General features: G+C 32.6%; 2 protein-coding genes across 4 annotated transcripts in view; both read left to right on the top strand.

Moving 5' to 3' along the window:
• Positions 1-10,098, top strand: part of LOC148227976 (major facilitator superfamily domain-containing protein 12-like) — a 46,583-nt gene extending 36,485 nt beyond the window's left edge. Inside the window, exons 3-13 of one of the 2 annotated variants that reach the window (XM_088200027.1) lie at positions 2,654-2,819; positions 6,730-6,779; positions 6,932-7,086; positions 7,149-7,312; positions 8,432-8,515; positions 8,580-8,917; positions 8,984-9,219; positions 9,290-9,479; positions 9,537-9,648; positions 9,712-9,862; positions 9,923-10,098. In XM_088200027.1, the coding sequence (XP_088056153.1) occupies positions 6,956-7,086; positions 7,149-7,312; positions 8,432-8,515; positions 8,580-8,917; positions 8,984-9,219; positions 9,290-9,479; positions 9,537-9,648; positions 9,712-9,862; positions 9,923-10,079 (1,563 nt within the window). In that variant the 5' untranslated portion in view covers positions 2,654-2,819; positions 6,730-6,779; positions 6,932-6,955 and the 3' untranslated portion in view covers positions 10,080-10,098. Of the gene's footprint in view, positions 1-2,653; positions 2,820-4,842; positions 4,923-6,729; positions 6,780-6,931; positions 7,087-7,148; positions 7,313-8,431; positions 8,516-8,579; positions 8,918-8,983; positions 9,220-9,289; positions 9,480-9,536; positions 9,649-9,711; positions 9,863-9,922 lie in introns of those variants that run through there. The other variant, XM_088200026.1, reaches the window with a different exon arrangement.
• Positions 10,099-12,740: 2,642 nt separating this feature from the next.
• Positions 12,741-26,885, top strand: Chd1 (chromodomain-helicase-DNA-binding protein 1). 2 transcript variants are annotated; one of them, XM_088200023.1, is made up of 21 exons: positions 12,741-13,118; positions 14,060-14,148; positions 17,904-18,452; positions 18,515-18,696; positions 18,869-19,198; positions 20,128-20,369; positions 20,437-20,550; positions 20,621-20,785; positions 20,865-21,007; positions 21,078-21,567; positions 21,641-21,865; positions 22,138-22,287; positions 22,362-22,613; positions 22,678-22,839; positions 22,913-23,048; positions 23,128-23,300; positions 23,418-23,764; positions 24,102-24,660; positions 24,720-25,300; positions 25,360-25,671; positions 25,891-26,885. In XM_088200023.1, exons 1-21 carry the CDS (start codon positions 13,110-13,112, stop codon positions 26,150-26,152), a joined length of 5,472 nt encoding a protein of 1,823 aa, XP_088056149.1. In that variant the 5' UTR covers positions 12,741-13,109; the 3' UTR covers positions 26,153-26,885. The 2 variants fall into 2 exon arrangements, with proteins under 2 accessions (XP_088056149.1, XP_088056151.1); XM_088200025.1 differs by lacking the exons at positions 12,741-13,118; positions 14,060-14,148; positions 17,904-18,452; ... (6 more) ...; positions 21,078-21,567; positions 21,641-21,865 and adding an exon at positions 21,966-22,075.
• Positions 26,886-26,986: the final 101 nt, after the last annotated feature.

The raw sequence follows: 26,986 nt of genomic DNA, 5'->3' as shown, positions 1-26,986 counted from the left end.
ATTATTTACAAATAATATTTATTTTATTATAGTGCGTCATATTTTTTGATATTATGTGAAAAATTTCGGTTTAAAAGCCTTATTATATTTTTATTATCCCCCTGTGAATATAGCACAGCGTTTTAATAGTACAAATTTTCCAACACAAGGTTAACAAAATACATACATAAATATATAAATCATATTAAAGAATATACAGCATAATTTCATTCTAAAATATCTTGAATATATTATTATAGTTAACATATTATAAAAAGGCTTTATTTTGCTTTTATATAAATTTAATGTATTTAATGAATTGTACATTAAAACAAAGGTGCGGCGACATTAGCGCGCCGACATTAGCGCGCCGACTCTAGCGCGCCGACGTTAGCGCGCGGGATATTATTGCTCAATTTATTATTTATATATTTAATGAAAAAACAAAATACAATAGTTATAAACTTAAAACATTTATTCTGCAAAATTTAAACATATACACAAAGGAATCATATAAACTTTTTTTTTTTAATATATACACATATAACATGTAATCTCCTTATCTTATTATTATTGTGTTAACTCTGCTTTCTTCAAATCACTTGCGTATTATATAAATAATTGTTCACTTCAAAACTACCCGGCAAAAGATATTCTCGTGTATTTTCCATGAAAATCTAAATTGCTAAGGATAAGCAGTTTGAATATCATTAAAAAATTTAATCGATAAAAAAATTATGGATGGGATTGTACAAGTACCAGTTTATCTTAAATTTGATGTTATTTTGGCAGAAAAATGATTTGTAATTAAATGGTCAGAATTTAAATCAAATTTTGGTCAGAATAAAAATCAATTTTCAGTCAGAGTTTTATTAGCAAAATGTTCAGAATATATATTAAATGGCCACAATAAACGATTAGAATAAAGATAATAAGCGGTAAGAATAAAAATAGTATACAGTCAGAATAAAAATAACACATGGTCATAATAAAGTAACTTGCTGCCATAGTCACATATCTTACGCAGGAAACTTGAAGTTAACCTATTTTATCATCTCATTCCAATTGTGGTACTAACATAAGCGTCTTCGCTTTTTGAACAGTTAGTCATAGATTGGATGATGCTGGACAATTACAAGATATACCGAAATGAGAACAAATCAATACAATATCATTAAAAAAAAGGTTAGGTTGTTTGGTTCTATAGTGAAAGTCGGCGCGAGCGGCAGCGAGATGCCTCCTTTTTCCTATATAAATTTGTAATTAATAATAAATAAAAACCATGTTATAAATGAATTTTTGTTTTATTTTAGAATGTTACACTTTGATTATCATTCACCGTAATGGTCGTCGTACCGAAGGTCTAATAGTTGGTGTTGACAAGAGCTGTTGATTCAGCGTTGGCGCGTCAGAACTGTCAATATGTAAACGACAGACGCCATCAAACAATTGTACTTATCTTAAACGATAACACTATTGCCAAAATTGAATCTGACCATGTGGCAACATAAATATTACCATTTAATATTAATTCTGACCGATCCGATTTCAATTCTGACCAATTAATATAAATTATGATAATCTAATATTTATTCTGACCATTTAATATTTATTCTGACCACTAGTATTCTGACCATTTACTATTAATTCTGACACATACAATATAAATTCTGACCAAAACCATGTTAAAATTTTGACCCGAAAGAGACGAGCCCAGAAAAATTATCTTAGGTATGTAAATTTCTTTAAATATGTAGTCAAAAATATAAAATAAACTTATTTTGCGCGCTAATGGCGGCGCGCTAATGTCCTGTGCGCTAACGTCGGGGTTGTACTGCGCGCTAATATCCCGCGCGCTAATGTCGGGGTGCCAAACAAAACCTTAAAAAAATATGAATACAACAAAATAGTAAATAATCCTTTTTTACTCACATTTTTTGAGTAGGATTTGCTTTTTTTCGGCAGCTATTTTTCTGTCTTTGCTGGTTTCCCATATTCAGGACTAATTCGATATCGTTTCAGGATTACCTAATGTTACTAATGTTTATTATGCATGTTTGAATAATTCAAGAAATCAGGTATTAAAAAATGTTCTCGTTAAGCATCTCTATATATATACATATATAGTGGCTTAATGGCAGTATTTTTTAATAAAATAATAAAAATGGTAACTTTCAATAACCACTATAATATTATTACGTTAAATATACATACATATCGTTATAATCTAACAGAGGTTCTCAAAATATTTTTGTTGAATTTTATTATATCCATACGATAAAAAGTCACCCAAAACAAGCTCTAAAAAACCTCTACCTTCTTGTGTTACCTGCGGCCAAATGTCGTTATGGCAGACGTTCCTCAGCCAACAAACTTTAGAGAAGCTCACCTGCGAGCTATCAAGTTAAATTACATAATAATATTAAGTTTCGGTATCGTGTTCCGCCGTGGTCACAGGAAGCTACGATCGATTAGAAGTTACTTATCTTTGGATTTGATCGTCAACTAATGCGCGATTAATCTACAGCCTCCTCCAGTCTGAATTTAGTGAGATATAATGTAAACGGTTCACACGCAAAATATGGTAACTTTATCAAATTCATATTATTAAATTTAAGTATTATATTATGTCTTTATAGTCGATGAGATTTCAAGCTTAAGTTTTTTTTTCCAGATCTCCCGTTAAAGTGCCTTCAATATCAGAGGTTCTATTGTCGTTTTTATTTGGTAAGTGTAACAAGTTTCAGGTCAATCTGCTGGGGTCCGAACAATTTATCGCCAGCAATTAATCGTCAGCAGTTTACCGCCGCATAAATGATCGCTAGAATATTTATCGCCAGGTATTATATATAATTTATATAAATTTATTGGCAATTTTAAATTTAAAATATGATGTATAAATACAGTTTTTCCAATGAAAATTAATATTTTAAATATCTTCAAAAATTAAATAATTTAACAATTTTAATACTACTACTATTATCTTTAATATTACAAATGCATAAAATTGATTATTGTGCTTCCGAAAACAATTATATCGTTATTTCTTTATTTTGTTGTCTTAAATATAATATTAGTGTGTATAATATGAATACACTTAAACAAATTGGAAGACTTAAATAGCTGGAGGGCTGATTATCTGAGGAAAAGATTGCTATCCATAAAATTTGAGATAGAACATTGTCGTTCTGAGACGACTTTTGCGCCATCCATATCACAATTTGATAACAGCAACGTCGCCTGTTGGTACATCCTTTGAAACGTCTCCGAACGTAATTAATTGTCTTGGATCATTAGTACTGTGCACTCGCGAGTGTACATTAACTGAATAAAAGCTCAACCTTTTGTACGTCCGTTGCATTCATAATTTAATTATGCATTTTAGCTACGGTCGCAAGCTTTTGAAACGTACGAAAGTAAATACTCCGCTCGTAATGATTCAGAATGCACTAAAGAGTCCGCTGTTGAAAAATAAATTTAAAATGTAATGAACATATATAATATATTACATGGCGGTTCAGAATAGGAACTGTTGATCTACAGCACCACTAGATATATTTAAAAGCAATCAAATATTTAACAGCAGCTTATTTTTTACCATGGCTGTCATTATGTTATGTGCACATAAAATAATTATGGAGACACGAACATAATTCTACGTCATAAAGATGTTTGTACATATTCCTATTTTATGTATGTTGCGGCTGGAAAAGGTGTTTTGAGAAAATTAAGTGCGCTATAACATTTGCCAAAAGGGGTGAAGTCTAAGTTCATTACTCATGTTACATCTATGCATATAAAAATGGAAATGTATTTGTTTGTATACTATTAGAACGGATTGTACCATTTTCAAGCGACTTTTCTGATATATTTTTAAAAAAGCTTAGACAGTTTCATAAGATTCAACAGAGTTCAAAACTTGTATATATTATTTATTGTCCATTGAATAAAATTATTTATTAAAATATTAGTTTTTGAGCCATTAGCTAAGCTTTTCATCGACTTATTGTAGCTAAAAAATAATTTTGTCGTAATTATTAATATAAGTAATTACGTGCATCTTGACAAATTTAAAAAAAAACATAAACTACTCACACTATACTTCCGTCGTGCTTCATGCCAAACGTATGTTTGCTTTCGTCGCTTTTGGGTTACATTGTTGCCAGTGTACCACCTATGCCATGGCCATCCAAATAAATCGTTTCCCACAATTTTTTTATTATTATTTTAACATTTTGTCTACATAAATCTAAAAATGTATAATAAAGTAATTTAATTTTATATTAATAATTGCTCCATAATTAATAACATATAGGTATACTACAAAAATATGTTTGAGAAGTTATACATTTTAAACTGAATTACGTTTATTAATCAATAGCATACTTGCGACTGATTTATTAAATGTAATCGCCGCTGATTTTAATAAGTACGATACAAGTCAACGAAACAAAAGATTTTTAAGTATTAAAAAACAAGGAATTTACCTTAGTAGCAAAATTAGATTAGGTATATAACTAGTAAAATAATAAATAATTATGAATTTATGTATATGGATATTCTTGGACATCTATCGGTGATTACTATAAGCTCTTATTTTTGTTCAAAAGTACTATAGAAGTTAATCATATCGACAATAGATGTCTATGCTTTATTATAAAATTATGATTTTTAAGTTTATAAAACTTTTAAAGGGTTATCGACTGATATTATTAATAAATGTATTTTCTATATATTATCGTATATTTTATTTAAAATAAACTGCTTCAAACTTATTTTTAGAAAAACAGGTTTAGTCGGTTACTAGTCTAGAACGATTTTTATTGTCAGTAGGAAAAAAACATGTCGAAAAACATATAAAAATAGTAACACATTTAAATGCAGGTGTGGATATCTCAGTTGCTATGTGTTGGTCGTCAGGTGAACTTCATTTTGCGCTAGAGGTGCAAAATTTTTATCTTATTTTTGAATAATTTTACTGATACTAATCACACTAAAGAAACAACAATAAAAACATTTAATCTTTAGTTTAAACAATCAAGTGTTTTAAATAATATTTACATCAACGTGATTACTGATTAAGTTATAAACAAAACTGTTAATGAATGTACAATAAAAACCTGAATAATTGATTCGTTAATAATAATATTTAAAACTAATTATATAACCAGTTAAACATGTAATTACGATGCAAGTGAAAAAAGATCTGATAACAAAATTCAATATTTACATTAAAAATTCGTTAAAATCGTATCATAAACGAGTAATCTATTTGCTATCATTATTAAATTTAAACTGTTGGAAATCTGGTGAGTGAAATCAGATATATAATGATAGTATTTAAACTATTTCTTTTGCAATCCATAACCTCTAACCTCTTTATAATAACAATAAACAAATTAACGCTGATTATAATTTATTGATGGAAAAATTAACTTTCGTTAACATTTAAGAAGCAACGTTAACTATACAACGCTAGTTTTAATTTGTTATTTATTCATAAACCAGATTTTTCAAATCACCTGATGTGAAGGTCGAGAGTTGTATGTGATTATCACAAACAATTTTTATTTAAAATTAACTTTGATATGTTATTTGTCACACAGGGCAGGATTTGCTATAATTAATATTATGCCCAATTTATTAGGCAAAAGTGTAAGACAAAATGCGACTTTTGTAGCAAAAATTGTAACACAATTGAACACTGATAAATTTCGCGTTCTACGAAAGGGAAACCCATAGAAATGTTTGTGTTATCAAGTTCAAATTATCTCGAATAAATCTTGTAAAATTTTGGGTTCATGGAAAAAACAGAAAACCCCAGATGGTATTTCACAATTCAAAAAGATGGGTATAAAACTCCGTCTCTAGAACTTAAAATCAATATAACGCAAACAGTCATTTGAAACCGTGTTATTATTATACGTATTTATATTAATAGATTTAATTACTATAATAAAAGTTATAAATGGATTAAGGAGGAGGAAAGAGTTACTTAATAAAGTATAAATTATTAAAATTTATCATCACTCTTCTTTTATATTTTGTTCTATGATACCGCTAATTACATTTTTTCAACAGGTCGTTGCTATTTGAACGGAAGTAGTATTCAATGGAATATAGACATTAATCATTATTAAAATCATAAAATTTTATTTTAATAAATATAATAACTTATCTTTAAATCTTGATCTGATATTTCACTTTGGATGCCATCGATAATGCATCAACATTATCTGAAACGTACATATTTATATTATAACATATTTATGTTTTTAATTATTTTAGACTATTTCTAAAGCGCTTAATAGAGTCATAATAACAATTTTGTTTCCATATTTATAAAAATTAAATATTTAGTAAAAAAATGCATAAAAATGTTAATTGTAAACAATTTATATATTGAATTTAAAAATCTTTTTACATACAACACCGTTTATACCTGATATAAACTTATGTTTTCAAGAGGTAAAAAAGAAGCATATTCTTAATGTGAAATACACAGATACTAATATGCACATCAATGTAAAAAGTATCTAATTTTAACGAATCCAATGTTAATATTACGTATACGATAGATTAATTATTACACGTGTGAGGGAAATTGTTAAATTTACACTCAAAGTGAACTTGTGAAGCTTCATCTTGTGCAAGTTTGACCGCTTACCACTCAAATGAACACGAGTCATTTGATACTTTCGTCGAGTCGTGTTACCTGGGGGAATTTATCATATATATTTTACATTACAGCTAGTCTGTTGAAGACGACTCAACGTGCTACACATTTTATATAAACACCAGTAAGTATTTTATATTTAAAAATCAATATATACATTTACATAATTTTTTTATTGTTTTTTTCTGTATACTATATACCTGAGCTTAACCTTTTGTGACCGTAGCATTGAATAAATATATTCAAAGATCATTGAACCGTGGTCTTATGTTTTAGTACCAAATCTTCTCGATATGAAATATGAACGGAACTGAAAATGAACCTCTATTGAATAATGCAGCAATCAAATACTCAAATGGACATAATTTACCCAACGGTTTGTCCAAATCATCAGATGAGAATACAAAACCATCAGATAGAAATATACAAAAGTAAATATATTTGTATTTAATTAAACATGTATTATTAACTATATATGATGTAATTATTTTAGTCTTGATCTAAACCATCCATTAACATTTCTTCAAAAGTTGTCCTATGGATTGGGTCACGTTTACAATGATTTGTGTGCAGCAATGTGGTTTTCTTATTCGTTACTGTTCTTCCAAACTATATTACAAATGGAGGCAGCTACTGCAGGATCTATGATGTTATTAGGTATGAAGAATTTTATTAATTTATTTTTCAATATAGAATAGATTGAGTTATACAATTTATCTTTTCTTACTTCGCTTAATTTCATCAAACTTGTGGTTTTTTATTGACACTTATTTTAAACTATTTTAATGACGTTATATATTTTATGATTGCCATTTAAATGTTATTAGATTGTTAATTCGTATATTTTATTAGAAGTAATGGAACATGTTATATTTATGCAATCTGAAAAACATGACTTTATTTTAATGTATGTATATTTTTACTAAGCTAATTTCTATAAGTAGCTAAGTACCTGCAATGAATGGCTTCAAAATCAATACACGTAAAAATCTATGAATTTGATTTCTTATTTCATAGATGACGTAAGTTGTTGCAAGTTAATTTTAATCAATATATAATATATTTGTCGAAGAAACAGTTTATGTTATTCAGTTGCGTTCTTAAATTCCTTAAATATAAATGAATTACCAATATACAAACTAAACCTTACAGCTGGTAACCTTTTTATGCTGTTGAGGAATATGTATACACTAAAAATATGCTAAGTAATGTGGTTGGTTATAAAAACATCTAACACCTTCATATGTGATTGAGGAGAAGATACTGATTGGCATGTTTTAATGCGATAATGTCTAATTAAGGTGATAAAACTCCAAGAGTCTTTAATTCTTGATTTACTGTCTCTTCGTAAAGTTACAAAAAAAATTATAGAGTTGAATACTTCTCTCATAATCATTTTTTATGTTGCACCATTGCGAGCGAATCCAAAACACCTCTATATGCCGGTAGATTAACATAATTTACCAAAGCACATATTTTATGTAATAAAAAATGTTGAAAGATATCATAACAAAATGTGAGCAAAACCCATATGAAATATGTCAATAATAAAAATACAATTATAAATGAAATCACAGTCAGTGGAGTGCTGTGTTAATCCTTAATATTCATAAGTAAGAAAAATATGAAAATATTTGGGTTACATCCCTAAAACTCACCTTAAGAGTCAAGACAAGTACATACAAGCAATATGAAATACAATAAAATAGATTTACAATAGATTTACTACAACAGCTTGAAACACAATAAAATAGATTTTATTACATTGCTTTATAGGTCAAGTAATGGATGCCATTGCGACTCCAATCATAGGATTTTTAGCTGATCGTTGGGGTAGTAAGAGAATATGGCATTTAGCTGGTAAGCAAATCAATAGCGTAGTCTCTATTCTAATATACTTTAATAATAATATTTTTATTTCAAGGAACTGGCTTTGTATTGTTCAGCTTTCCAATGATCTTCTCCCGTTGTCTCGGATGCTGGATGAGCTCCACTGGAACGTATTTGACCTGGTGGCAACCTTTATACTATGCCATTGTTATAATACTATTTCAATGTGGATGGGCAGTCGTTCAAATATCACATTTGGCGATGATACCTATTTTAACTGACAGTTTAAAGGAACGCTCCGAGTTAACGGCAATCAGATACACAGCATCAGTGTGCTCTGGAGTTACGGTGTATCTGATCACTTGGGGAATTCTACATTTAGATCAAACATCCAAGACTACTTTAGGACCTGTTGACGATTATAAATTTCGAGTAATATAGATTATGTTTATATTCACCAAAGATGAGTTTTTATTTATAAAATATTATTACTTTCAGAATATTTCTCTATTTGTGACTGCAATCGGTTGTTTTCTATCTATCGTCTTTCACTTTGGCATCAGACAACAGATGGGATTCTTTAATAGGAAATTATATACAAAAGTAGAAAGCATTGAAGATAATAAACATCAAAACAATATTACCATTGATACCAAAAATTCTAAGAAAAAATCTATTGAGATTGTGAAGATAAATCTTCTTCTATCACCACTACTCTATCAAGTTGCTACTTTGTAAGATAATTTGATTTTTTAATATATCATACATATTAGCAATTAAAATATATTAAAATATTTTTTATAGATATGTAGCTTCTCGTCTATTCAACGCACTAAGTTTAGTTTACGTACCATTATATTTAGAAGAAAGATTAAGTTCGTTGGATTCAGTTGAAACTATTGAATCAATAGCTAGTGTTCCTCTAGTTTCATACATATCTTCATTTGTAATATCCATAGTGTTGAAATATAGAGGAACTTACTTCAACCATAAGGTAATGGATCAATAACTAATGATAATTATCAGTGATATTAATCAAAATATTTTTTAGACTGTGTATATATTAGGTTCTGTAATTAGCATTAGTGCTTGTGTGTGGATTGCTACATTCTTGGGATCATCTTCTGGACCAGCACAACTTTATAGCGTCGCAGTTTTGATCGGTATATTAAAAACTATCTAAAATATATATAGATTCAATTAAATATATTTATTTATATTTTTAGGTATTGGAGGGGCTATTACAATGGTCACTAGTTTGTGCATAACTGCAGATTTGATCGGACCTAATTCTGAACAAGGAGCTGCTGTATATTCGGTTGTAACGTTTGCAGATAAATTGATAACTGGCATAGCAGTCGTCTTGATAGAACAATTGTTAGTAATAATTATATTAAATTTCTTCATATGTTTATCTTATTCTTCATTGTGTTTCAGTAAATGCAAAGAAAGAGCTGATTGCCCAGATTATTATCGTCATGTGTTGGCTTATATTTGTGGAGGAAGTGCTCTCTTAGGAATTGGAACGTTATTAATTTGGAAGATTTATACAATTTTCAATGAGATGTGTAATAAAAAGATTCGTCCTACATAATAAAAAATGTTTTAATTGAGCAATGAGTTTTATTCTAGGTTTAAATTATTTTAATTATAACTAAAAATAAAATATATTATGTTAAATTGAATAAAAAAATATATGCTCTTGCAAAAACATAATAACAATTTTGTAAGAATTTAATATTTTAAAAAATAATTTAAGGACAAAATAATCAACACCTTCATTTAATAATTTAATTTAATTGGTGAAAAAGTCAAAGGTACAAAATTTCGTTACTCCGTCATTAAATAATATACCAAAGTGTTTGAAAATATTCTTTGCTTAGTATGTCATGGGGGTACATATGTGCATTTTTTTGCTGCTACGACAATGACGAAGAGTGTAATTACTACAATTGGATACATTTACTACTTAGAATGTATCTAGTATTTATAATTAACTAAAATAATTAAGTTGTGTAAAAATAGTTAAATTTCGTAATAATGACATTACTAAGGGGGGGGGGGGTGCTACAAAGTTTAAGACAATTGCTACTGGTCTCATTCACCGTTATAATAAATTGCAGAATGACTATCGGAAGTAAATGTGTAAATATTAAAATTGCTTTTGTGGTTTTACATTAAATAGTAGCTTATTTTGTAAAAATATTAAAAAAATAGCGCTTACTCATAAAAATCCAAAAAAATCGATTTCATGAATAAATACACTTCGAATTTTATTTTACTAAAAAAAATTATGAGCGCCACCTAACGAAGCTGTGCAATTGTGTCAGTGGCATCTACCGTCGTTATGGAAAATACAGTTTTGCCAAAAAATGGATCCGTGTCTGTTCCAGATATAACAACTGACATAGTTTTTACATTATTTTATATCTTTATATCAAATATATAACAGCTCAAAATGTTTTGAAGCAACCAACACAATTGTGAAAAAATTACGTGTCCATTATGACGCATTGGGATAACATTTATGGCCATAAATCATAATTTAAAATAAATAGTAGATGACGAATCATGAGTGCACAGTTATGACATCAACACAAAAATACAATTATTCCGATGAAAAGCCAATAACAAAAAGTTCGATTGAATGGTAACGGTTTACTTTAATCATGACGTTACTAGCTATAATACGTCAAAAATGACGGATTTTTTTATTTCTAAGTTCTTGCTTTACATTAATTATTTTTATATCCTAAGAAAAATAATAAAAAACAATAAATATTTAAATTTTATTTGAAGTATTTATTGTTCGGTAATGAGGTTATGAAAAAACAGTGCTGTCTGGTAGCGTTAGGGCTGATTTACACGCTGTCCAGTTCACTGGCGCCTTACCATTTACACATGGTGACGAACATTGTTGATTAATATTGCGAAATAGTGATAGGACGGTTTCATACGTGCCTGATGGATTCACCCGGCACCGGGCCGGTGCCGTGTAGTGGGGATGGTATTGCATGGGCTAGAACCTACCATTTCAGATCCATCCGGCGCCGGTTCGACGCTGCCCATACACAGGGCCGGTCCAAGCGGCAGGCAGTACAGGCGACCGCCTGGGGCGCTAGATCTTGTGGGGCGCCGTGATACCAAATAAAGGCGTAATATTAACTTTAAATTATTAAACAATATTGTTAAAGAATATAATTTAATATTATTTTTTTGTATACACTACTGTGCACTCTTTAGACACGCGTAAAAAATCGCGACGAAAATAAAACTACAAATTCTTAAATACCCACAATCGCAAAAAAGAATATAGTGTCAAATATAATATTAAATTACTTTAATTTGAATTATATTTTGTGCTCGTGAAATGAGTTATTAAAGTATTAATGGGGGGAAGGGGTGCAAATTTAGTTTTTGCCTGAGGCGCCAAATAACCTAGGGCCGGCCCTGCCCATACAACACCACCCCACTACACGGTGCCGGGCAAATCCATCCGGCAAGTGTGAAACCGGCCTTAGTGACGTACATTGTTACATAGAGAATTATGTATTTTTTTAAGTTAACTAAAATACTGTAACGCGATAACACAACAATTCAGACATTAAATATGTCTAAAATGATAATATTTTATGCCGCAGCCATTGTATTATTTATTATATATGTTCTTTTGCAGCTTTAAACTATTTTGTTACCATAAAAGATTAATGAATAAATAGTACATTTTAAGTGGTATTATTTATTATATGTCGGGAATAGTGCATAATTTGTAATTTAGATATAAATTGCTGCAATTGAAGATTTGGCCCAAATAAGAGCAGTCGTTGGCCAAAATACGCAATGACGTGTGACAGAAGTGCCAACATTCTCAATTCATCACAATTACAATTAAATAAAAACGTAAACTCATATATTATTGATTATCTACAATATATTAAAAAAATACGTAAAAAAATAAAAAAAATACAAAGATTATAATTTTTATTTTAAAAAAATATTTATAATTTTTAAATCCTTTTAAATTTATAATAAAAATATTTAATGTTAGTAAAAATATAATTTAATATTTTAGGTAAAAATATTTTATTTTTTTATTTTGCGGATTGAGTAGTTATTTAGTTATCTATATGTGTTTTTGGATTTAAATGTGTAAAATTTGTATTTTTAGCGATGGTGTGAGTTGCGTAACGTCGTTTTGCGTAACGGTTTTTCGAAAACGCTCGTTAGTAGCGTCGCACCATAGACAATCGCTCGTGACGTGTCTCGCTCTGCGCGGCGGAAGCGGAAGGCTCGGCCTCAGTGGCTCGGCCGCGGCGCACCTGGCGGATGGCAGGGCGCTCCCCGCGCCCCTCAGGGCCCACCAGCCCAGCGGGAAACGCCAAGCGTCGCCGCCCTCTGAGCCTGCGCCTTCGTTGACCCCGAGCGCAGATTCTCTATTGCTGCGGCGCGAGGCCGAACACAAAATGGCCGCCAGCGGTTCGGCGGCGAGTATCGAGTGGACGTCTTCCAGAGCCCCCGCGACCCTCCAGGGGCCGACGCTCTCGCCCTCGTGCTGAACAGAGATTCTAGACGCGAAGCGACGCCGACGTGTTACGTAAGCGGCCGGCCGCCGCCGATCGCAGACATGCGTCAGGTACGATTTTCACCAGATCGCTTAGCACTGCGCCCCCCGTTTCGAATCCGCCCGTTTCTTTGGGCCCGTTCTTTCCTCTATACCATATAATCGCTCCGTTCATTTCTCTCCATCAGCCTCGAAACGCAAAATCAAACCGTTCTGCCTTCATATCTATTTGTTTACAATCGTATTTCGATCAAATTATCAATGAAAACATCCGTGTTCCATCGTTTTTGTCGTCGGAATCGATTCTGTGACCTCTACACGACCTTGCGGCGCAAAAAGCGCGAGAATCCCAGGTGGACCCTTTTCCGTAATTTAGCTTTGAAATTGCATATGCACACTTCATAACCTCCATTCTGACGTTTATCTGTATTTTTGCCATGTTTTTATACTCATTTCGCATTATATATATCGATCAATCCGACATTTCATCCCACAAACTGATTTCAAGTCGATCTCTATCTGATTTTAGTGACTTTTTCCAAGTTTTTAGTGCTCCAGCTCATCTGATGATAGCTCCAGATCGCTCCAGTTCTTACAAACTCTTCAATGCAGCTTTCCATAGTGGAGATCTTCGTATCGTTCGACTATTTTATCGCCTAATTGACACCGATCTTCCAGTCCCTCAGGATATCACCTCCGTTTGATCGGCAGCTAATATACTTCGAACTGAAAAATGTTCCGACGTCTTCGTTTTACTTTTACATACCATATTATTGATCTTATAAGCATTTTCAATTGCAGTTAATTCATTTATTTGATATTTTTCTACTTTTAATTATTCCAAAATTTGTCAAAATAATATTTTTAATAAATTAATTCATTTTTATACTTTTTACATGTTTTATAAATATTTATTTTTTGCTGTATTTTCTCTTTTTATTTCATTATTTTGTATTCTTCTTTTTAAAATAAATTCATTAAATTTATTTTTATATATTATTTTATTGTTTTAGAACGGAAGTGCGTCCGGATCTGGCAGTGATTCCGGCAGCGACAATGACAGCAAAAGTAATTCTTCGGGTTCGGGGTCTGGATCGGATAGGTAAATTAATATGTTTAATTACTTATTTTAATATGGCTGAATTAATGATATAATTAATATTTATTAAAAATGTATTATATTGTATTTTTCCTTTAGATTACAACTAATTTCAGCTTATTTTAATTACAAATTACGATTTATTAACTGATTTTATGTAACTAGATGAAAGAAATACATGCATATTTAACAATCAATAACTTTTTATTTAGTAAAAAAAATATTAAGAGCACGCTTTCTTTTCTTAAAAATACCTTTCTATAAATTGTACGATGTACATTTCACTTTTTCAAATTATAAAGAATTACATTTCGGTTTACATTTTTATGACATTTATTTCTATTCTAAACTTAAATGAATTTACTATTGTTAAATTTTCATGTAACATTTCCATTAAAAAGTTAATAAATATTTATTCATACAAACATTTTAGCATTTCTGTGACTTCTCATCCCTAAAAATTCTTTAAATAATATTAAATTTCCTCCATTTGCAAGATCTATTCAAGATTTATTTATCCACAGCTCTTAAAAATTGTTGGTTCATCTGAATTATTGAATTCCAATCCGGGCATTTAGGATCAAATTGAATTCATAGCTGTACTAAATTTTAACAAATATAATTGAGAATATTTAGGGCAAACCCAACAAAAGAATGTTTTGTATAAACGTTTGAGAATCATTAACCTTCAACTAATTAGGTATTTTATGAATTATAAATAAAGAATCTGAACTCTTATGGCGTGGCGATATATCACTCCTCAGATTTTTTCCTAAAAATACAAAGAAGTGACTTATTGCTGTGCCAGATTTATCAAAAAAATTAATGGAAAGTAATGTCGCTCCCGTATTTCTCACACACGTTCATGAGTTCAGAGGTATCAACAATAACCTGTTGCAAGTTGAATTCCCCCTTGATGCTCTTCAAGTTCTGCAATGCAAGATTATTTATTTATTTAATTTATTTTGAAATCAACTTGTTATTAATGTTATTCTTCGTAAAATGAAATAAAAGATAAACCTTGTTGAAGTCTCTTAACCGGGCATAACGCTTAAAGGTGGGGTAATTATATTTCATACATAACAGACGTGACTCAATAGGAGGGACGAAGTTTGTCCTACTTATATTGTATCATCACAATAGACAGTGCGTGGCCGTTTTATGACGAATTTTAGTCATCTGCTTTGTGTTCTGTTTATTTTATGACTAATAAATTTCACTTTTAAATTTTAATTTGACAAATTTAACTGCACGTTCAGAATCAATTGTCAGGTAGTACCGACGATGGTAATCCATGAGACGAGTAGACTCTTGATGGTATATAGGGGCGTCCTTTTTTGCCTGACAAATGAAGGGATTATAGAAGACGAGAAAATATACACAAAATACTTAAAACATTATCTGAATATATAACTTATTTCTTGCACATCTAAAAGTCGAAACATAATAGATTTTGTTTTACACAAAATAATGAAATGGTTAGCATGGACACAATTTTTTTTGACGTTCTATTAAATCCTAATCTTTTTATGAAATTTTATTCAGCATTTAAAGGGTGTTATGGGCAATTTTTTTTGTGTTTTGGAACATCTTCAAGTAACGCAATCAAAGCAAATTTTCATGTCAGTTTCAAGTTGTTCAAGCTATGAGTAGCTGATCCGATTAATATCTTTAAATTTTGTTTTCGACCATTATCACGCGTTGGGAGGTAACTTCATAAGTCATGATGGTAATTTATTTTAATAAATGAATATACACTCGAGAGTGAGTTAAATTTTTACTTTTTTCTTCCATAATTATTTCTGTTATTTATTTATTATTATTTTATATTGCATATATAGTAAATTATAGAAAAAAAATTATTGCTTTAATTTATTTTACAACTTTTTTTAAATAATATGTTTTAATAGTTATTTATTTTACATATTATTTGACTTTTGTGGAACTTTTTTGTGTTAATTCAGAGGCTCTCAAATGTTTTTTATAAAATTAATATAAAATATTTTTTGTTATGTTAGTTCATTTCGTACTCTCAAAATTATTAACATAAAATCAAGTTTAAAATAATATATATAACGTTTTTTATTTCTTATTTCTTTAGTTATATATGTAAATATATAATTATATGGTGTACCTTAAAACAGTGAAAGATTGTCCACCATGCATGTACAGTGATACCGCTCAAAGGGTTAATATCACAATATGTCAGCGGTATCACGGTAAGTCAATTACTAATATCTGGAAGACCCGAGTTCGAATACCATACAAATTTAAGTAATTTTAAAATTCTATTGCGTCTGGGAGATCGGAATTACTAATTATTATATAACTAGCCATAAAAATGACTGACTTTTTACATTTAAATTTTAGATTTACATTTATTAGTTATTTTTATGTCCCAGTGGTATACAAATCAAAACAATTCTCTTTTATAAGCTATTTTTATATTCAATTTTTATTATAAAATAATAAAACGTTAATAAAAATTCAAATTTTATTCATAATATTTTTTGTTCAGTAACTAAATTAAGTGAAAATAGCGCAATCCAGTAGCGTTAGTGATGGACATTGTTGATAAAGGTTGCGAAATAGCATCAGTGACACATTGTTACATAGAGAAATGCTTAATTTTATTTCCTGCGTCATTAAAGATTAGGTTTTCCTAGTTTCTCCTAATCTCTCAGTTGAATATTGTGATGATTAATTATAATCGAGCTAGGTAGTGCCATATACGGTATAAAAAATATTTGATAATGAGCTTGTTACGCTAACATAAAATAGTCACATTTAATCACATTCTGAAATACATATTCAAAGTAAATAAAATTACGTCATATGTAAATAAAGTGACTAATATTTATTTTATATAAATTATGATTGTAAAATGTCAAAATGTCCATCTAAGTAGTGGTAAAACTTAGTACGAATGTTCTAGAGACTTGTACAAATTGTGCTATAATATATTTTTTTAAACGATAATGGAGTCTTTTAAAAAAGTCGTATTTACTATATATAAACCTAAAATCATCAGTTCTGTACATCTACCTAGACAAAACATACTTGTATTTGGCAGATCTTTTAAAGGCGCAGTGAAAAACTGCGTTTGCATTGAAAAATCATACATTCAAGGTGAATTAACGTATGGCTTCCAGAATGTTAGTTAATAGTATTGTTTGTTAATCCATTAGGTTTCATTCGACCTTCATTTAACAGATATATGTTTCAATGTGAACGTATGTATTTGTCTATAATTTTTTTTTATCCATTGATTGTAAAATCCTAATCCTGAAAATGCTTTGCTGTTTTAGTTTGTTTTGATATGCCAGTATGTCATAATGTTTATTTCAAACAAACTAATAGATATTTTTTTTTACTACTTATATGACCTTGTGTGAGACAACACTAAGTACTAACTTCAATGTAATTACACGTTCGTGTTCGTCAATGAAATATAGCGCCCTGAATGAATTATTTTAAGTGTCGAAGGAGTAGATTCAAAAAATAGAATGTGCCTAATAAAAGAAATAGGGAAACAATTTATAATTTAGTGCTGTTTCTGTATAAGTTAAATCTTTGTCATTGTTAGTTCATAACGTAAACTTCATGAGTAAAAGACAATCTGATAAAGTCAACGAAGAATTTCATGACAAATTGTTTATTTTGCGTTGAAGGTTACTTGGTGAGCGTGTTTTGTAAACAATTATGAATGCAAATAAAACTAGCTCAAGGCGATAAACTTTCATTTTTTATCTTTTCAGCGATTCAGGCTCCAGTTCCTCCAGCTCCGGCTCGGATTCCAGATCAGGGTCCGACCGGGGAAATGGCTCTCCGAAGCGGAACACTTCTCCTCCGGCTGACTCTTCGCCGAAGCGCGATGAGGACGCTTCGTCCTTCCAGGGCGAGCAATCGGAGAGCCTGTCGTCTCCCGAGAAGCAACCTCGGAACAACAAGTCATCGGAGAGTTCGCACTCCAAGGCCGGATCCGAGACGTGGGAGGACAATTCGGAAATGTACGGTATTAGGAGATCGAACAGATCGCGTAAGGAACCCGAAAGACTGAAATTAGTTGATAGTGATTCGAGTGATCGACAAGCTAGCAAGCAAACTAGTAGAACATTTAAGGGGAAAGGTTATTCTTCTGGATCCAATTCTGGGTCTTCGGATAGCGAGGATGGCCGACCTCCGCCTCCGCCTAGCAAGAGACCCGGACAGAAGAAGGTCACGTTAAAGAAAAGACCGCCGAGGAAACGGAACAGATATTCAAGTGAAGAAGAATCGACCGACGGTAGCGACGATGAAACCAGACGGTAAATTAAAATGAATAATTATTTATGAATAATTCTTAATGAATAATTTCTTTATGATCTAGGGCGGTTTCTCGGCGCACCACCACCGCAGCCGCCGTTAGCTATAAGGAAACTAGCGATAATGAAAAGACAGATAGCTCAGATCTTCTGGAAGTGGAAGGACCGGAACCTGATCCTACTATTGAAGAAGAAAAGGTTGAAACCATCGAACGAGTTCTTGCACAAAGACGTGGCAAGAAAGGAGGTATGTCTTAATAACATAAAATTGGATTAGTGCCATACAGGTTTAAAAATACCTCACTATTTCTTCTCATGTGGCGTTTACATTTGGAACGCAAATAATTTTGTTATTTTGCTTTTTTGTGGGGTTTTTAAATTTATATTTTGGATTACTTATGTATTTATTTGTATTTCAGTTACTGGAAATGTTACAACTTGTTACTATGTGGAGGAGAATGGGGATCTCAATGCTGATGTAAATTCGAATGACGCTGATGCCACTGAACCTCAGTACCTGATTAAATGGAAAGATTGGTCTCATATACATAACACGTGGGAATCTGAACAAACTCTTAAAGATCAAAAGGTGAAAGGCATGAAGAAGCTGGAGAACTTTGTTAAGAAAGAGGCTGAGTTAGCATGGTGGCGGCAGCATGCTGGCCCTGAAGACATTGATTACTTTGAGTGTCAACTCGAGTTGCATCAGGAGCTCCTCAAAAGTTATTACAACGTTGAGAGGATAATCGGTATGTATATTTTAGTTTACATCTTTCTTCTTGTACCCTCATTATAATTTGATTGGATTACTTCGGTTTCTCTCCTAGTCCTTTTTTATAATGTAAGACTAGTAGCATTTTTGGTTGCGTCTGTTCATCTCTGGTGAAAAAACATATACAGATGTGGTCAAAATAATGGTTTCAATAATTATTTAGTAATGAATAGAGGCAATTTTTCTGGTGACTAGCAGTTAGATTGTTAAAAATATATCACAAATACTATACGGTCGACCCCATTAAAGCGTAGAGATTGGGGCTTCGTTATAGGAATACTATAATCATAATTTTTTCCATAGCTATACAGAAATAAATATTTTCTTGCTGTATTGTGATGAATATCCCTGGAATGCTATAGCGCTGCGGCGTTTCGCCTGTCACAGAATACGTCTAGCGAAATCAAGGGACGAATAGTAACAAAAACTACGCTATAGGAGGGAGTGCTGAATACGTTATAGGAAACTTCGCTATAGGGGGGTTTAGAGTACTAAAATTAGGTGTGACGCTTGTAAGACACAACTTGTCTCGTTAGAATCAGGTGCTCGCTTGTAATCTGATTTTTGCGGATAGGAAATTTCCGAACAAGATTTTTACGGATACTGATTATTCCTGACAAAAAATTATTTAATAAAGTTTATACAAATATTTGGACTGTTCAACCTCCGAGTTCAATGTGAATTATGAATCTTTATTTCTATTGTTAAATTTTATTATTGTTATGTTATAAAAGAGTAATGAGTCACCCCTTATCTGGTTCCTGGAAGTAGTTTGTCATGGCACATGGTCGCCAAATATTATTTTAAAAGGTGTTTCCACTATTTGTAATCAAATTGTATTTCTGAAGTACTGATGTTCTCTTTGTTCTTATTCAATATTTAATTTATTGTTTGGATATCTTTCAGCCGAAGTTACAAGAGAAGATGGTAGTGGACTCGACTATTATTGCAAATGGGAGTCATTGCCATATGCCGAAGCGACATGGGAAGACTCCACTTTGATCCTAAACAAATGGCCCATCAAAATTAACGAGTTCAGAAGTCGTGAAGACTCTCGGACTACTCCATCTAGGCACTGTAAAGCGCTAAAATATAGACCCAAGTTTCATCAGATTCGGGAGCAACCCGAATACATGGGCGGTGATAAGGTATTTCCCAATTTTTTGTCACATAATCCAACAATATTACATGTGGTTTTTCTTGCTGCAATTTCAGGCTCTGACACTAAGAGATTATCAGCTGGATGGTTTGAATTGGCTTGTTCATGCATGGTGTAAAGAAAACTCCGTTATATTGGCAGACGAGATGGGATTAGGAAAAACAATTCAGGTATGCTTGAACGGTGGCGTTCATATTTTTTGTTAGGTAATGGTATTAATTTCTTCTATTGTTTTTTTAGACAATTTGCTTTTTAAACTATTTGTTTAAAGCGCAATCCTTACATGGGCCGTTTTTGTGTGTCGTTCCTTTGAGTACAATGACTGCTTGGCAGAGAGAGTTTCAATTGTGGGCTCCCGAGTTAAACGTAGTCACTTATCTCGGGGACGTCATGTCGAGGGATATCGTAAGATTAATTATATGGATTTATATTTTATTACTTATTTGACGTTACTTACATTCAACGTGTATGTGTATGTTTACAGATCAGACAGTTTGAGTGGATATTCTCGAGTTCAAAGAGACTTAAATTTAATGCAATATTAACTACTTACGAGATAGTTTTAAAAGATCGGGCGTTTTTAGGTTCCTTTAGTTGGGCCGCTTTGTTAGTAGACGAGGCCCATAGGTCAGTATTAATAATTTGTTTTAATTATGTAGAGATTGAACTGTGTTATTGACGATTGTGCTCATTCTAGGTTAAAAAATGACGATTCTTTATTATATAAGGCTTTGAAGGAATTTGATACGAATCATAGGCTGCTTATTACCGGCACTCCTCTCCAAAACTCGTTAAAGGAGCTTTGGGCTTTGCTGTATTTCATTATGCCTGGAAAGTTTTCAACGTGGGAAGAATTTGAAAAGGACCATGAGAATTCGGCGTTAAAGGGATATCATAAACTGCACGCTCAACTTGAACCATTCATTTTGCGTAGGCAGAAAAAAGATGTAGAGAAGTCGCTGCCGGCTAAAGTCGAGCAGATTCTTCGGGTCGAGATGACTTCACTACAGAGGCAGTATTATAAATGGATATTAACTAAAAACTACGGCGCTTTAAGGAAAGGCTTGAAAGGTTCGACTGCATCATTCTTAAATATTGTAGTGGAATTGAAGAAGTGCTGCAATCACGCTTTGCTAATCAAGCAAACTGATTATGATGCTAGATTTGCTCACGACGATCCTGTTCAGGTAATTGATTATTTATTTATTGTAATCATGTTATTGTGTACGAATCATATTAATGAATTTTGATTATCTTCAGAGTTTTGTACGCGGTTCTGGAAAGCTTGTACTCTTGGATAAATTACTCTGTAGATTGAAAGAAACTGGACATCGAGTCCTAATTTTCTCGCAGATGGTGCGGATGTTGGATATACTAGCAGAGTACTTAACAAAAAGGCATTTCTCGTTTCAAAGATTGGACGGTAGTATCAAAGGCGAACTGAGAAGACAGGCGTTGGATCACTTTAATGCCGACGGTTCTCAGGTACGGTACATACATTTTTATATTATTGTTTTTAAGTGTCGAGTGGGTGAACTAGCTTCCTTCTGCCGTATATTTTGTGATAAAATATGCAATTTAACCTCTGTTACTCTAAAAATGATCTTTTAGGTTTATTACCGTTCAGTACATGCGTACACCCACTGGAACAAAAAAAGTTTGATCTATTTTTGCTACGGTTAAACGATATTTATAGTAAGGATATTTAGTATTGATCGAATTATTTGTTGATTTAATAATGTTTTTGCTAATTGCAGGACTTTTGCTTCTTGTTGTCGACTCGTGCCGGAGGCTTGGGAATAAATTTGGCGACGGCCGATACTGTGATAATCTTTGATTCGGATTGGAACCCTCAGAACGATCTCCAAGCTCAAGCGAGAGCGCATAGGATAGGTCAAAAAAATCAAGTATGAATTATTTCTGGTTTGAATTATTGCATATGTTACTTTTTCGCAATGATTAAACTTATGTTTTATTGTAGGTGAATATTTACAGACTAGTTACGGCTCGGTCGATCGAAGAAGAGATTGTAGAGCGAGCGAAACGTAAGATGGTTCTGGATCATTTGGTCATTCAGAGAATGGACACGACCGGTCGCACTGTACTCGATAAAAAGGGTTCGGGAAACGCCAATTCTAGCATACCGTTCAATAAAGAGGACTTGAACGCGATTTTGAAGTTCGGCGCAGAAGAACTGTTCAAAGACGAAGAGGACGGAGACGAGGAACCTGTGGTTGGTTTCAATTTTCAGGATCGATATGTTTTTAGCAATGTTTTTTGAATGATGTTGATTGTAGTGCGATATTGACGAAATCTTGAGGCGCGCCGAGACTCGCGACGATGCGCCCACAATGGTGGGCGACGAGCTCTTGTCCGCTTTTAAAGTTGCCAGTTTTGCGTTCGACGAAGAAAAGACTCCGGATGCGAAGACGGAAAACGATGATGAGAGTAAAGATTGGGTAAGTTATTTTTTTTGTGATTTCTCTTCAAGTCGTATAGAATATATTATAATGTTTTTGTGCGTATTTTTAGGATGATATTATTCCTGAAGATTTTCGAAAGGCCGTACAAGAAGAAGAGAAGCATAAAGAAATGGAAGATCTATATTTACCGCCGAGAGCGAGGAAAACGCTTCAGAATCAGCAAAATCAATCGGAAGCTGCAAGTGGTATTTATAACCGCAACAATTGTATAATAATAATAATTTAGTTGGTAAAATAATTAATAAATTTATTTATTTATTTTAGGTAAAGATCGCAAACGCAATAGGTCTGCTCCCCCCGTCGGTGATGATGGAGATGGAAGTGAAATTGCATCTGAAGGAGACGGTTCAGAACACAGCGATGACGATAGACCGAGAAAGCGAGGTCGACCACCGACCACAAATAGAGAGAAGATCAAAGGATTTACTGATATTGAGGTTTGTTTTTCTTTTCGGCAATGAAAGTAAACTCACAATAAGTCACGTTAAACGATTAACTTGTCTGTAACATAAGTTAATAAAAACAGGATCTTATATGTGAATATAATTTTATAGATACGACGGTTTGTCAAGAGTTACAAAAAATTTTCTGCACCACTCAAACGCTTGGAAGACATTGCCTGTGATGCAGAATTGCAAGAAAAACCTATGGCTGATTTGAAGAAGCTCGGTGAAAACCTCAGAGATCGCTGTCAGGCGCAATTAGCTTCTTTGGGATCAGTAAAGAACGGTCAACAAGAACCTGCCGGTCCCGGAAAGAGAAAAGCTCGCATCACTTTCATGCTCGGCGGAGTCACTGTAAACGCCAAGACTCTTAGTCAGTGCGAAAACGAGATGGCGCCCCTCGATGAGATGCTACCTTCTGATACTGATGAAAAATTAAGATGGCAGCTTGATTTTAGGTATGTTAACACTATTATTAACTTTAATATTGACACTTAATTGTCGGGCTACGGAAAATACTGTTTTTTCTGGACTGTTGTTATCGATGGGCAATGGAATTTTCCGTTTTTCCCTTTCGATACGTGAACACTGACTACTGACGTCAACTGTTTTTTGAGCGTTTTATGATTCTTAGGGAGGTCATATTGAAAAAATAATGAAGGAAATATAGGAGATTTTCTGGAGAAAAGTAAAAGAAAAAATCAAGTATAAGATTTGGGTTTTATTTATTAGTTTTTATTTACGTCATGATACTTCCATATAAACTTTTTTTAATGATGTTTTATTGGTACACAGAACAAGATCTGCAAACTTCGATGTGGATTGGGGAGTCAACGAAGATTCTAAATTGCTCTGCGGCATTCATCAATACGGCATGGGCGCGTGGGAGGCCATCAAGATGGACAAGTCAATAGGGTTGGGCGATAAAATTCTGTTGAACGACGATCGTAAACCGCAGTTGAAACATCTGCAGTCCAGGGCCGAATACCTCTTGAAAATATTGAAAAAATTAAAAGATCTCAAAGCTGGAAAGGTGAGGAAAAAAGCGACGAGAAAGACAAAAGTGGTGTCGAAAGAGATAATCGAAAACGATGAAGTCGTCTCTGGAGACGAAGGTAAAAAACATAATAATAAAGTCACTAAAAATGAAAAGGTCAACGACGATTCGAATCATCCCCCCGATGATGGGACCAACGATAAAAAAGATAAGAAAAAACCGAAAAAGGAGAAAAAGGAGGTCAATAAAACTAAGAACAACAAAAAGAAACCTGTGGGTCCGATGCACTTTACCGCCAACAATGAACCGAGGGCTTTAGAAGTCTTGGGCGACTTGGATCCATCAGTTTTCGAAGAGGTACTTATTTGATTATATTTAATTAATTGTATCGTATATTAATTTTTAAATGTTTACAGTGCAAGGAAAAGATGAGACCGGTCAAAAAGGCTCTTAGAGCGTTGGATAATCCAGATCAGTCATTATCGGAAGCTGAGCAAATGAGTAGAACGAGAGCGTGCTTGCGACAGATCGGAAATCAGATAGATACGTGCTTAGAAAATTACCACGAAGCAGAAAAGAAGCTCGAATGGAGGAGTAATTTGTGGTATTTCGTTTCTAAATTTACGAATTTTGATGCTAAAAAGCTGTACAGGCTATATAAATATGGATTAAAAAAAGGAGACGAGAAAGAGAGCAAGAATGATGGAAAAAATACACAGGATCGCTCTGGTAAAAACTCGCACAATGCTAACAGCGGTGATCAGCATCATAATAATCATAAAGAAAGAACGGAATCCGGTAGCAATAATCATAATAAGCAGAATAGACGAGAGAGGGATAGAGATAAAGAAAGAAACCGAGACAGAGAACGCGATCGAGATAGAAGGGATAATAAAAGGGAAAGGGAAAGAGACATGGGGACGTCGAAGCAAAGTCCGGGAGTAAAAAGAAAATTGGAAGAAGGTGAATGTGATCCAGATCCAGTTGAGAATAAAAGGTTAGCTTATATTAATTTATATGCCTTAGACATTGTGTATAATTTTGTTAATTTTACAGAACTAAAGATGTTGAAGATAAGGATCGTTTATCGAAGAAGGGAATGGATCGTATCGGTGCTCACGAACGCGACAGAGATCGATCCGAGGTCAGAGATAGAGAGAGGGATAGGGACAGAGAGAGGGAAAGGCGTGATAGCGGTGGAATGAGGGGAGGTCCTTTGAATCGCTATTCAGAAGGGGGTCCACCTCACCATGGCGGATCTTGGAATCCTCGTTTCGATAAGAGACCGGCTGCAGATCCTCGCTCGTACGAAAGCGGAGCACAGACTCATCGTCCTTACAGAGGACCTAGAATACATGATAAGAGAAGGTATGTTTTATGTCTTAACTATGTAAGAATATAATTATTATCAAATATATATTATTCATTAAATTAAATCCTTAAATGCACAACTGCGTTGTAATGCTATGTTCCAAATCTTGCACATCAATCACTAGTGTGTGGTTATTTCTGTATTTATTCCATATGCTATAATATGAAGCTGGTGTTTTACAGTGCAGAAGGCTTATTTTACTTTTATCATTTTAGATTTCAACAGTCATACCAATCTCATTACGGCAGCAGTGGTGGCGCTGGAGGTGGCGGAGGAGGCGGTGGTGGAGGCGGCGGCGGCGGCAGCGGTGGTGCATACTATCCAGGGGCGAGTGAGAGTTCGCCCAGTGTTTATGGATCACATCGTGGCTACCCTCAAGAATGGGGAGATTATCCCGATTACCATCAGCCGCTAAACTATGCAGACAGAGAGAGAGATTATCGCCGAGATTATGATCGACGTCCTCCACCTTCATAGTACACCTTCAAATCGACTTTGAGTGCGTCGATTACAACATCATCGTATTGAAGCAATCGCTAATATTATTATCTAAGTTTACATGTATTTATTTGTAAAACTAGTGAGAAAATACATCGCTAAATATATTGATAGATATTCTAAATGTGATATAATCGTGACTATTCATCAAATTTCAATGTACATATGTATATAGTTGTATAATTAGTGCGTGATTATAAAATAATATGCTGATATGAATCTACCTCGACGTTCATTCTCGAATTGTGAACGGCGGTTTTTAGTGGAAAAAACGAATTCATATTTATGTATTTCTTATACATAGTAATGTGATATATAATGTGTGATTCGGATTAGACTATACTGTACTGTAACTATAGTTCGACACCAAATTTAACAAATACATTTTATCGTTAAGGTGCTAGAACTCTTTTTATAATATACAGTGTTAAATTATTTTTTAAATGAGTGTGTTTGTTAAATAATTTTAATTTTTGCTCATTATTTATTATTGTATTATTTTTTCCACTTCAACATCTGCAATTGTATATCTGATGTGAATATTAGTAATTTGTACATAATATATTATCTGGTTGACGTACGCGCGTGTAGATAGCCTGACTGTTGTGAGATAAAAATTGTATAAAAAGAATGCGTACAATTTGTGTATCATTCATATAAAGTAATTTCGTGTAATTAAATTTTATTTAATAAAATTTATTTTTTTACTACACTCGAATTGTTTTTCCGATTTAATTTTTGATACACAGCATTTATTTTTGTATGCTATCTAGTAGTGTGTCAGTGAGTTTTTTTCTTAATGATTAGAAACGC

The sequence above is a fragment of the Plectrocnemia conspersa genome, unplaced genomic scaffold (genome assembly GCF_051122295.1).
Source record: "Plectrocnemia conspersa isolate PC_06_02 unplaced genomic scaffold, ASM5112229v1 ptg000012l, whole genome shotgun sequence".
NCBI classification, from domain to species: Eukaryota; Metazoa; Arthropoda; class Insecta; order Trichoptera; family Polycentropodidae; genus Plectrocnemia; species Plectrocnemia conspersa.
This window is presented reverse-complemented; position numbering and strand designations above follow the sequence as displayed.